At 39.8% G+C, this 12,781-nt stretch overlaps 1 protein-coding gene across 1 annotated transcript in view; it reads left to right on the forward strand.

Annotated features, from left to right (window-relative positions):
* DNAH11 (dynein axonemal heavy chain 11) overlaps nucleotides 1-12,781 on the forward strand; it is a 315,727-nt gene that overhangs the window by 177,515 nt on the left and 125,431 nt on the right. The window contains 6 exon segments of the mRNA XM_057731719.1: nucleotides 172-411; nucleotides 1,937-2,098; nucleotides 2,369-2,562; nucleotides 6,739-6,901; nucleotides 7,808-7,931; nucleotides 8,369-8,511. Of these exon segments, the coding sequence (XP_057587702.1) occupies nucleotides 172-411; nucleotides 1,937-2,098; nucleotides 2,369-2,562; nucleotides 6,739-6,901; nucleotides 7,808-7,931; nucleotides 8,369-8,511 (1,026 nt within the window).

The raw sequence follows: 12,781 nt of genomic DNA on the forward strand, positions 1-12,781 counted from the left end.
ACATAGGCAGCCGGAGAGTCAGAGTGGAAAGCATTACCAAGTGCCATGGCAATGGGCACGGATACAGGAAGGGATGAAAAAATAGTGCCCCCCCCCGCCCTGTTTTTGTAATCTACTGGTGCCATTACATTTTCTATTCTATGCAACTCTTATATTTGTTTCTCTTTTCAGAGACATTTCACAGTGTTTGCATTCAACTTTCCATCCATGGATGCACTCAACACCATTTACAGCCAAATCCTGAGTTTCCATTTCCAGCAGCAAGCGTTTGGTCCATCAGTTCTCAGGAGTGGCCCCACTTTGATACAGGCAGCAATTGCGTTCCATCAGATGATGACACACACCTTTTTACCCACGGTCATTAAATTCCACTACCTCTTCAATCTGAGAGACCTGTCAAATGTCTTCCAGGTACCTCGAAGGCTCTGTGTTACATGTCTTGAGTAGAGCATTGATTATAGTAATATTAATGGCGTTCGTTCATAGAACTTAGTCTAAAACCATGCTATGTACTTGTGTATAAACATCTCTGTGAAATAAGTATGGCAGGTTTATCGCTCCCTGTCAGTGAGAGCAGTGATTGCTCTTAGGTTGCTAGAGACTTAGCAACAGAAGCTAAGGTAGAAGTCTGGGCTCCCGGTTTCATTTATTCCAAATAATATTTGAGTGCTTCATTTTGTGCCAAGTAAGAGGGATAATGTGTCATTTTTTTTTTAATATTTATGTGATACAGTTGTTAAACAACAAGCAAATTTATAATTTCTTAAATTGCTAGAAATGTTGGTTTGGTGTTGACATTTAGCTTGTTTATCTAGTAAAAAGACAGTGTTTATTTGTTTGATTTAGAAAGGAAGTTCCAAAGAGGGAATTCAAAACTCGGAATTTTGAAAATATCCAACTTATATGGCCTAGCTTGGTAAAGTAAAAGTAGAGTTATTCAAGAGTTATTTATGGGTTAAAGTTCTTTTGTGACAGAAGTAGTAAACTGGTTGAATATGAAAACTTCGTGAGACTTCTTTGTATTTGGTGATTTTTGTTTCTTTATACTTGTAAAACTCTCCTTTCTAAATCACCACTGCTTCAAAACTGTAACACTCCATTAGGCCAAAGCTTCCTCAGAACATGGACCATTCCTTTTCATCTCGATATTTCTAGATATCTACCTGAAAGACTATACTCAATAAAGTGGTTTTTTAAAGCAGGTTTTTGATCTTAGGAGGGAAGGAAGGCCATGGGGTGAGAGGCCTGTCTGCTCACTGTTCATATCCAGTCTGTCAGCTACACCTGACACCACCCAGCAACTGTTTAGCCTTTTGCAGCTAATTCTCTAGGACTCCCTTGGCGTTGTCCCATGAGCCCAGAGCACGGTGACTCTCTCTATAAGGACTAGGTCTATATGAATCCAAGATATTGAAGAATAGTGTTGCGGGAAGGTGGGAATCAAAATGTTTTGACTTACCCCCAAAGTGTGCATTCAGACAGTGGACTTTGGATCTCATATGTTTCATCTGTGAAATGAACGGGTTAGATTAAATGCTATCACAGGATTTTAGAATAAAAAATATTATTGTCCTGTGACTTTCATGTTAGCTGCTTATACTCTGGCTTTGGAAACTTAATTCATTGAGGACAGTAGGTATAAGTTCTCAGATCTGATATTTAGTTCCTGGGGTAACTCTTGAAATACAGTCTTAGCTGCATTTCTAAAAATGGGTATAATGTTAGTTAATTTTTAACAAATTTTTATTGTGTAATTTTTTAAATGTTGCTCATAAGAGACTACAACTACCAATATGTACTACTCTTTATGATATTTCTTGTAACTCAGGAAATTGCTAAATTCAGCATGCAGTTAAAGGAAATGTCAAAAGAAAATATTATCTTGGAATGTCATTACCTTCTGAATTTTTAATTTTTTTCCCCTCTTGCCTTGTAGGGGATTTTATTCGCTTCTCCTGAATGTTTAAAGGGTCCAAATGATTTAATACACCTGTGGCTTCATGAATCTTTTCGTGTTTATGGAGACAAGTTGATAGACACAAAGGATTGTGATTTGTTTCATAGAAAAATGCTGGAAACTGCTAATAAATATTTTGAAGTAAGCAGATGAATGCCAGAGGCCACCATTTGCTTTGGCATGACTTGGTATTGGGGCAGAAATGGGTTAAGGATGTGAGTGAATTGTACCTATGCTTACCTTGTTGAAACAGCTGTGATTCCAGAATGTGCTTGTTCTATACTGGGGAACATTATACCCACCTATTCATGGATTGATTTGCAAGCTTTTCTTTGGATTGGTCACTCTGCCTCCAGATGAATGGTTTCCAGTGAGTGACATGACCATGTTTTTCTCTTCCTCCTCCTGCAGGGTGTAGACAGCCGTGTGCTGCTTCAACAGCCCCTTGTCTACTGCCATTTTGCTAATGGCAGTGAAGACCCATGTTACATGCCAGTGAAGGACTGGGAGGTGCTGAAGACATTTCTGACAGAAGCATTGGATAACTACAACGAACTCAATGCCACCATGCACCTCGTTTTATTTGAAGATGCCATGCAACATGTGTGAGTTGACCGGCTGTGATGCTTTTTCACAAAGTTAAAATGGCTGGGTGTCCACAATTATTGTTGTTATTCAATAGATCATACGAAACACTCTGAACTATTGGTTCTTATTGTTTACCATATAGTATAAAACTGTGTCTCCATGCAACTTATATAATGTTAAACACCAATGTTACCTCAAAAAATGAGAAGAAAAACCATTGAGAACACAGAAAAAGAAAAGTATACCACAAACCTTTTTTTTAATTAATTAATTAATTTGCTACACTGGGTCTTCGTTGCTGCTGTGGGCTTTCTCTCGTTGTGGTAAGCGGGGGCTACCCTTCATTGCGGTGCACGGGCTTATTGTGGTGGCTTCTCTTGTGGAGCATGGGCTCTGGGTGCGAGGGCTTCAGTAGTTGTGGCTCATGGGCTCAATAGTTGGGGCTCACAGGCTCTAGAGTGCAGGCTCAGTATTTGTGGCACAGCACAGGCTCAGTAGTTGTGGCACACAGGCTTACTTGCTCCGCGGCATGTGGGATCTTCCCCAAGCAGGGATCAAGCCTGTGTTGCCTGCATTGGCAGGTGGATTCTTAACCACTGCACCACCTGGGAAGCCCCACAAACCTCTTAAGTGTTATAAATTGGTCGCATACCAGTAAATGCAGCCACTTATGGCAAAAGCAAGAGGCAACTTGTAGAAGATCTCAAGAAAGTACGTATGTAGGAAGGAAATTGGATTCTACATTTAAGAAAATAAATTGGTAGTCTAAGATGAAAAAATTATCTTCTGTAAAAAGTCATTCAAATCTCCTTAGCTTATATAACTATAAATGTGTGGGCCTGAGTCCCAGAAGGTCACTTAGAGCTTGTATTTTATTGTATTTATCAAACACATTAATGTCAAACATAATTCTTTGTATAATAGATAATTTTTATATAAATGAATAAGTAAATGGTAATAGGTTTAAGTGTCATGGATCCTTTAAAAAACCTATTAAGTGCCTCTATAAATTATGTCACAATCTTAATAATGTCTTATATAGGTACACTACTTTTTAAAGTGCCATCAGAGCCATACTTTCATTTTCTTTCACTGTACCTCTGTTAGGTAAGAATATTAAGAAAGAGGAAGGTAAGTGACTTGTTCAAAGTCTTAAAGTTCATAAGGGGCAGACACAGGATGGACTCAAACTGATTTTTCCTGGTTAAGAATGTTTATTGAGTGCCTGCTGAGTGCTAAGCAGGAACATTGCCAGCCTATTCATACCTATGTGCCAATTAGAAAAAAAAAAGGAGGCACATGTTTTCTGGGCAGAAAATTAGAAAAAGACCCCTCTGCTTGTGTAGAGCTTGGCTGACAAGGCTCTCGCCTCCTAGCCTGGGCACCTTGGGCAGTGCACAGATTAGGCAACCGTTTGCAGCACCCCGGCTGTCAGACATTGCCCAAGGTACTGGGAAGGCAGCAGCAAACAAGATAGTACAGTTCCTTCTCTAATCGAGCTTGCGTTTTAGTGATACAATTGGATGGTTATAAGGATATGAACAAATAAGCGAGAAAAATGGTAGAAAGTGATGTGTCCTGCTGAGGGATAAAAATTGATCGATTCTGAGAAATAAACGTGTGGATTCCCAAAGAGGAGCTGAATATCCATGTGAGGAGGTGACATTTAAGGTCAGATCAAAGTGATACACAGGAGCAAGGCATGGAAAGATCTGGAGGAAGAACATTCTAGGTATGGTCAGACTTCATGTGGCCCCAAGGCTGAATGTGCAAAGGCAGAAAGAGGGTTGTTATGGCTGCAGCATGGAGAAGCAGGGAGAGGAGTGTATGACAAGATGGGGAGGTGGGCACAGGCCTCATGTATACAGGGTATTTCCTTGTAACCAAACAAAGGGGTTTTTATTTCATCTTAAGTGCAGTGAGAAGCTTTGGGTCAGATTTTAGCACGGGAATGACCTGATTTGTTGAATAGTCTAAACAGCTTGCTGCTGCTGCTGTATGGGAAGTCGATTGCATCTTTCCTTCCAATCCTGTTCTCCTAGTCACCATCATTTCTCACTGGCTGTACTGGTCTGCTAGAGCTGCTCTAACAAAACACTACAAACTGGACAGTTTAGAGAAACAGATATTTATCGTCTCACAGTTCTGGAGGCAAGAAGTCTGAAATCAAAGTGTCAGAAGCGCCATGCTCCGTCTGAAGGTGCTGGGGAGGATCTGTTCCAGAATTCTTTCCTTGTTTCTGGTAGTTTCTTGGCTTGTGACCGCCTAACTCCAGTCATCACTGGCATTCTCCCTTTGTTTGTGTTTGTATCCAAATTTCTCCTTTTTATAAGGATACCAGTTGTAATGGATAAAGGTCTCACCCTACTCCCCTATGACCTCATCGTAACGAATTTCTTCTTCAATCACCCTGTTTCCAAATAAGCTTATCTTCTCAGGTTCTGGTGGTCAAGACTTCAATATATGAATTTGGGAGGACGCCATCCAATTTGTAACATTGACTTTTCTAACAAGTGATATTTGTGCAAAGATTAAAAATGAAATAAGTCAAAAAAGAAGGAAGTGTATGAGGAAGGCAGTTCAAACAGATCCAAAAAATGTGGAGAATTCAATTTTTAAAAGAGTTACTCTTTAAAATGTTGAGTTTAAGCACCTAAGAAAAGCTTGGGAGGTCTCCCCATCATCAGTTATTATAAGCATGTTATATATTGATTGTTTTATCGATCCCTTAGCAGATGCAGTCCTCCGATTACGCAGACGAAGGAAACTTCAGTTAGAATCTCTGAGCGTGGTGTTGAGTTGCTAATAACACTGTTGCTGGTTGGGTTGGTACAGGCTGACTGACTGTCATGGCTCAGGCAAAAGAGATGTCTCATTGGCTCTGAGGAGTCTTCCCCTGTAATCCTTCAACACAGAGTTCTCGGTGACCTAAAAGGGAAGGCTGTTGCTTTGATCAGGGATTATGAGCTAGAAGTTGGTTTACTCAGCATCAGAGATGATTTCAGAGAGTGTCCTTGAATGCTGTAGAAAGGAACTTTGCCACTTAGAGACTCTGGTGAGGTACAGACCTCAAAACACACATTAAAATGAAATGAAAACCCTGCTTTGTAACTTGGGGCTTCACTCGTGTTAGAGTAATTTCACGGCTTTCCCAAGGTGGTTTTGTTGTGTGATCATGTAAAGTAAAATTTAATGAGATGGCTGAGCTTGGAAAAATAACCTGTCTTTTCAGTTATAGAAGTTTTTCAGGAAATGCTCACGTGTTGGTCCTTGCATAAGTGACCCCAACTTCATTTTTTCAAAAAGCACTCTAAAAAAACCCATCTGTGTGGATCATTCAGGGCTTGACGTTTAAATTCATTTCAGGAAAGCAACTGAAAGCAAATACAACAGTTTCTCTCTCTCTTTTTTCTTTTTTTTTTTTTCATTTGGGTTTCCTTATGCTTATATTTTGTTTTGTTGTTTTTCTTAGTATTTATAACATAATTATGACAAATTTCTTCAACCAAACCAATATTTTGATCATGTTAAAGCCAACTTATTCCTAACTCTAAGTTGTAGCAATAATATCAATAGTCTAAGTATTCAGAATCCTTTAATACTATAGAACAAGGGATTAGTTGACCTTGCCGGAAATTTAACTTTGGGATTCTAACAATTTCAATAAATGTTTTAGACAGCTCGAGGTGCAGGGAAAGCTTTAGTTCAAAGGAGGTGAGAATCATATGAAAAGGCAAGTGTTTAAAATGTATGACGTAAATCACATGTGAGGTGTTTGTTGGTCTGAACAAATCCATTCTTTCCAAAGTAATTCTATAGCAGACATTTCTGGCACAAAGACATCCTCCCTTTGATGTCCTTGTACATGGATGCTGGTGTGAAGTTAGGATCTTTGTTGCTAATCAGGAAAATGTGATGCTTCGATGAAAGGCCTTGTCTTCATTTTCTGTCTTCTTCTGGTGGAGAGTAATACAGCAGTGAGAGTCCAGATGTCATTAGCCAGGACAGTTTGTTAGGCGAGCAATAGGGGGCAGAAATCTTTGTTTAACTTGTTTGATGGGGAAACAAAAGAACAAGGACTGAAAGTCTGAAATGAAAATCAGAATTAAGTATCTAAATATGTGAAAAATGAAAGAGATGTAGCCCGGGGCTCGTTGGATGTCATCTGCAGGCGCTGCGCTCTCTCTCCCCAGGTGTCGCATCAGCCGAATCCTGCGGGCCCCTCAGGGTTACGTGCTCTTGGTTGGAGTCGGGGGCAGTGGCAAGCAGAGCCTGTCCCGCCTGGCAGCTTACATTTGCAACCTCGAGCTCTTCCAGATCACTCTCACCAAAGGCTTCGGAATCCAAGACCTTCGGGTAAGTACAGTGGTGGGCAGCCCCGTGCCCCTTCTGCGCCAGGATAAAAGCACTGCGGTCAACCACGGGGTGGCGGGGAGAAGCCCTTCGGAGGAGTTAGTTGGCTGTTTCTCCTCCATGGTCAAATTGTTATAATAATAGTAAATTGCTGACATTTATAGGTATAAAAGCCTATAAGCCTGTAGAACTCGCTCAGAAAATTTTATTAAATACTTGCTTACATGAACATGTTTTTCTTTCGCATTGACCATACCTGATAATCAGCAGTATTCATATCCATGTACGATGGAGGGGAAAGAAGATACTTTTTTTTTTTTAAAAGCACAAAGAGATTTTTTACACTTTGGATCAAATTATGAAAATGAAATACGACGGGAGCACAGTCAAGAAGCTCTGATGTGTTTTTAGAATTTTGCTTTTGAATCACAACAGTACTTATAAAATAGTACTTAGAGTTTGTGGCAAGTGCTATTTTAAAGCAAAAAAGCAAACCACATGCTTTCAATATTACTAAACGGAGCTAACTAAATCACCAAACAATGAAGCAGACGGTTGTTGAAGTGAGCCAAAAACTTCTTTTTACTGTGTTGCTTGACAAAGGCATTACTGAATTCACTTTTACTCAAAGAGAAGAGAGCTGTTTATCAGGATCCTACTTGCACCTTGGGCTCCATTAAGCCACAGACATGACACTCATCATTATGTGCCGGAAACGGAGCTGATGCCATGCTGTCTGCCCCCGTAGGGAGAGGGTCACTGAGAGGAAAGAATACGTAAACAGGGGAAGGGACGGCACACAGCCCCGGCCATGGTAGTGCCTCAGTTCTCCCCAGCCCTCGCACACACACTGCCAGCGTCACGCCAGCATTCTAACACCGTGTGAGCGATGGCCTCCTTTCCTTACAGGTAGAGCTTGCCAATTTGTACATCAGAACCGGAGCCAAGAACATGCCCACTGCGTTCCTGCTGACAGATGCCCAGGTTCTAGATGAGAGCTTTCTTGTGCTGATTAATGACTTGCTGGCATCAGGTGATTAAACCAACACATTTCGTGAAAGATCTTCCCCAAAGACAAATGATCTGTAGTTTCAGTGAACTTTAAATAGAGATAATTTGTCTTTGAGATGTTTGCTGGGGCATTCTTTTGGGAGAAACCTATAAACCTAACTAATTTGAAGTGTATTCCTCTCTTAGTCTGCTTATGGATGTGAGATGCTTTGGAAGGGCCTTCAGTGAAGTAAATGTTATTCCTATCTGTCGAGTTTAGTGGGTGGGTTCGTCATAGCGTGTCCTCAGTGTATAGTGTGTCTTGTAAATGTGAAAAAAAAAGAAAAAGAAAAATTGCATTTCTGGTTTCAAACTCTTTATCATTAAAGCTGAACTTTGTATTACAAAGCATTTCAAGTCACATCTAAAATTTAAATTGTGGCAATCTTTTAATAATTCTAATCATTCTTTTGGGAGCAGGGGAAATCCCTGATCTGTTCAGTGATGAAGATGTCGACAAGATAATTTCTGAAATTCGTAATGAAGTTCGTGGTCTGGGCATGGTGGACTCCAGAGAAAATTGTTGGAAATTCTTTTTGGCCCAGGTGCGACTACAGCTCAAAGTAAGAAACACTTGCTTTACTTGCATTTAGTTAAATGTGCTGTTGGGACTCTGATAAGATCCTGTTTCAGAATTCATATTACAAGTTTGATTTCCACTCATTCATTTTGTAAGGACATCCAGTCATTCATTTTGAAAGGACATTTCCATTTTTCCATGAGTGTCTGGAGGGCATCTTCTTCAAGTTTCCCATGATGCTGGGCTCCTAAAAAGTATTTTTCTGAGCAGGTTGCAATACTTTAGTGAGCTAGACATTGTCTCTGTCCTTAAAGAGCTTACAGTTTTATAGGAGATAAGAGATACCACACATAATTGTAGTATGGGACCAATGTAAACAGTGCCATGTGATTCCAGACGAATGCGGCATCCCTCCTAAGGGCAGTAGACCCTCCCGGAGGAAGTGATGTGCTATGTGTCAAGTGTGGCTTGGAATTCATGGGGAAGTGATGGTGTGGGGAAGAACTTTCAGGGAGAGGAAATAGCATTTATATAAGAGTAAGAGTGGACTGCGTGGTATATATTTGGAGAAACCCCAGATAGCTCTAAATGACTGGGACATAGAGTTCTTGTTGGAAGAACCAGGTGGATCAGGCTGGGAAAGTAAACTGGGGTGAGGTAAGGGTTTTGTAAATCATTAGGGGAGCAGAGGAAGAGTTGAATTAAGGAAGTGACTATCATGTTAGTACCTCAAGGCAAGTAATTGAGGCCTGTCGCTCAGACGATCTGAGGCTCAACCCAAGGTTACTCCACAGAGACTACTCCATGCTTTAGTCTAGCATATGGAGATAGAATCTAACCAAGTAACAGCAACAGGAAGGGTGAAGTATTAGAAAAAGAAGCCTCTCCAGACTCGTGGCAAAAAACCAATTTAAAGTGCTAATGTGGAAAATCCAGACTTCCTAGTACAGTATTGTTTAGTAACCTTGGAAAGTTACTACTCGGCTACTCCTTCTAGTATTCCACGCTTGTCAAGTTAGGAACTGACTCTGTGGCTCCTGTAAAGCCTGGAGTATACAGGAAGGGATGGGGAGGGGCAATCGCTGTAGAGGTTAAGAAATAGAGTAACTATGATTCTTCTCCATCCTCCTGTTTCAAATCCCATGCTGGTGTTACTGAGCAATTCTGGGCTGAGGTTAGAAATCAGAATTTAAGGTGTGGTTGCCCAGAGAGCTTTCTGCCCATCAAAACTGTGACTTAAGCATATGTTCACTAGATTGTAACAAGGCTGGGGATTTCTCCCTGTTCCACTGTGGTATAGTTGAATCAAATTTTCTTTGTGACGTGGGAAAACAAGTACAACAATAGAATTTGAGCTAGTAATGTAATAAATCAGCAGTCCAAGTCTGTTGTTTAGAGCAGCAGAATCAGCATCACCTAGGAACTTTTCAGAAGTGCAGGTTCTCCAGCCCCACCCCAGAACTCTTGAATCAGAAACTCTGGGTGCGACCCAGAAATCTATGTTTTAACAAACCCTCCAGGTGATTCTGAAGCTTGTTGAAATTTAACAACCATTGTTATAAATAATGCTAGAGTGAGCATCCTTTACATACAGCTTTTATGCACAACTTTGCTTGCTTTTGTAGGATAAATTCTTAACAGGGGAATTGCTAAGTTCAATAGTTACAGCTTGTAGCAGTTTTAAATTATGCCTACAAATTCTTTGATGCTCTTCTGACTCACCAGTGGGATCCAAGTCCCCTCTCCTTATATCTGGGTGGGCTTATGACTGCTTCAGCTAATAGAATAGGGTACAGTGCAGCAGAAGTGATGCTGAGGAACCTCTGATGCTGAGTCACAAAGAACCCACTTTTCCATTGAATTGTTCATGGTTTTGTTTATGAGTTCTGTGTATATTAAGCAATTAGGTTTATATATGCGTGTCAGATATTTTTCCTGTTCTGTCATTTGTCTTTTAAATGTGTATGTGGTAAATGTCTGTTGATTTGTTTATAACTCTGGAAAGTTTTTTAAAGTTTTTTTTCTTTTTCATTTGTTTTTTTAAGCTCTTTATTGGAATATAAGTGGTTTACACTGTTGTACCAATTTTTGCTGTACAACAAAGTGAATCAGCTGTATTTATACATATATCCCCATATCCCCTCCCTCCTGCGACTCCTGCCCACTTCCTATCCCACCCCTCTAAGTCATCACCCATCATCGAGTTGATCTCCTTGTGTTATGCAGTAGCTTCCCACTAGCTATCTATTTTGCATTTGGTAGTGTATATATGTCAATGCTACTCTCTCACTTCGTCCCAAATGGTACGGATGAACCCAGTGACGGCAAGAATAAAAGTTTTTATATTAGACCAATCAGTGTTTGCCTTTGTGGATTTGGGGTTTCTTACATATTTAGGAAAGTATTTTTTTTCCGGGATTTTAAAACTCTTCACTCGAAGCAATTGGAACTCATTTGGGCTACAAATGAAGAGACTATCCAAGAACAGTTCCTGAAAACCTCCCTCCCACATCAGAGTCCAGACTAGCTCAGTAATCCCCTTACAAATCCATGCTTTTCCATCTTTCTCTCCCGCTACCGTCCACCCTGCTGCTTCCTGCCTCATGATCACACGATGAGTGCAGTAGGGTCTGTATTCCAGGTGGGAAGAAGGAGGGGGGAAAGGAGACTTGGGGCTCTCTGAATCAGGAATCCAAAGCTCCCCCCAAACCCCTAAGCTGACGTCTCACAAGTGTGTCCCTTGTCACCTCCACCTACCAGGGAGTATAGGGAGTGCATGTTTGATCTTGTCACAAGGCCTTTATGAATAAAATTGGAAACTGGTTTAGAATAGCAACAGTATCAGCCATTCCAGGGCCTGCATGCTTTCATGCTTTGTGTTGAAAACTATGCTACATCTGGAATATATTTATTATTGTATATGACAAAGAGTGAGCTGAGAGGTTTCAGGTTACTTTTTTTCCAAAAAAGATGTGCTTTCCTCTCAACACCATGTATTTCTTCCGCACTAATTTAGAGGACCACCTTTATTAGCCAGATAGCCATATTAACTGGGTCTGTTTCTCAATCCTCTATTCTGTTTTCTTGATACTACTACCGATTCCAGCTTTGTACTGTGTAAGTTATAAAAGCTTTAGTATACTTTTTGGTATCTAGTATCTCATTGCTCTTGTCTAGTTTTTCTTTGTTGCTCTTAGATGTTTTTATGTCTGGATAAACAGCAGAATCATTTTGTCAAATTCGAAGCACATTCAATTTAAATTTTGGTTGAAATCATGCTGAAAGCTTTTTTAATGAGAGAGAATTTAATCTTTATGATAAAAAGTCATTTATAGCATATATGCTTTTGTAGAAGGACTGTCTCCCTCAAAGTTTTCTAATGGTGTATTTTTCTATATAGGAGAGCTGTTTTAATTTTATAACCAGCTACCTTATTGCCTCTCCAATCATTTCTATTAATTGGGTGATATATATAGCCTGCAGGTAATGATTTGTCTTTCCTGGTATTCTATTTGCCCGTTAACCTCCCTCATTGCATTGGTAAATCTACAAAAGAAGGTGTTTCTAATGTTTTACTGTTACTTTTTATGTTGGCTTTTGACTTAGGTTGTATTTGGTCAAGGAAATATCTACCTATTGGATTCCTTGCAGCATCTCTTAAGATAATTATATAGTTCTTTTTGAACTTACTAGTATTCATATTCTGTACAGAGATTGTACAGAATTTTTACATTTTCATATTGTTAAATCCAACAGGCCTTTCCTTTATGTGTTTTCAGTGATTCTGTGCTTTGGCAGGCCTTACCAAAATTGAGATCAGTTTTATATTTACCTCTGCTGTTGTCTAAGCCTCTTCATAGTCACATTTTTTCTTATGCACCTTGTACAAGCTAGAATTTATTTTGGAGTTAGATATGGATCATTTTTCTCTATTGTCACAGGATTACTAATTGAATAATTTATCTCTTCCCTACTAAAATGAGTAGGAGGTTTCGGGGGGTTTTTTTGTTTGTTTTTTCAGTGCTAAGGTGGAATAATGTCTTCCTCAAATACTTCTCATCCTTCTTGGCCTTGTCACTTAGTTTTCTGCATCATGAGAAAGGTCAGTGGTCAGCACCTTACCCGGAGGAAGAAATGATGTGGAAAAGAAACGGGTTACCTTTCAGCTAGGAAACGTCAGCTTCTTTCTCTTCATCTGTATCTATTACCCTCAAATTCTTGGAATTTTTTTTTTAGGAATAATGGATTGCTCTGTGTTAGTTTCATATGTTGATATATTCACTAGCGTGTGCTAAAGACTCAGAATTTCTGAT

Source organism: Hippopotamus amphibius, chromosome 4, assembly GCF_030028045.1.
Source record: "Hippopotamus amphibius kiboko isolate mHipAmp2 chromosome 4, mHipAmp2.hap2, whole genome shotgun sequence".
Taxonomy (NCBI): domain Eukaryota; kingdom Metazoa; phylum Chordata; class Mammalia; order Artiodactyla; family Hippopotamidae; genus Hippopotamus; species Hippopotamus amphibius.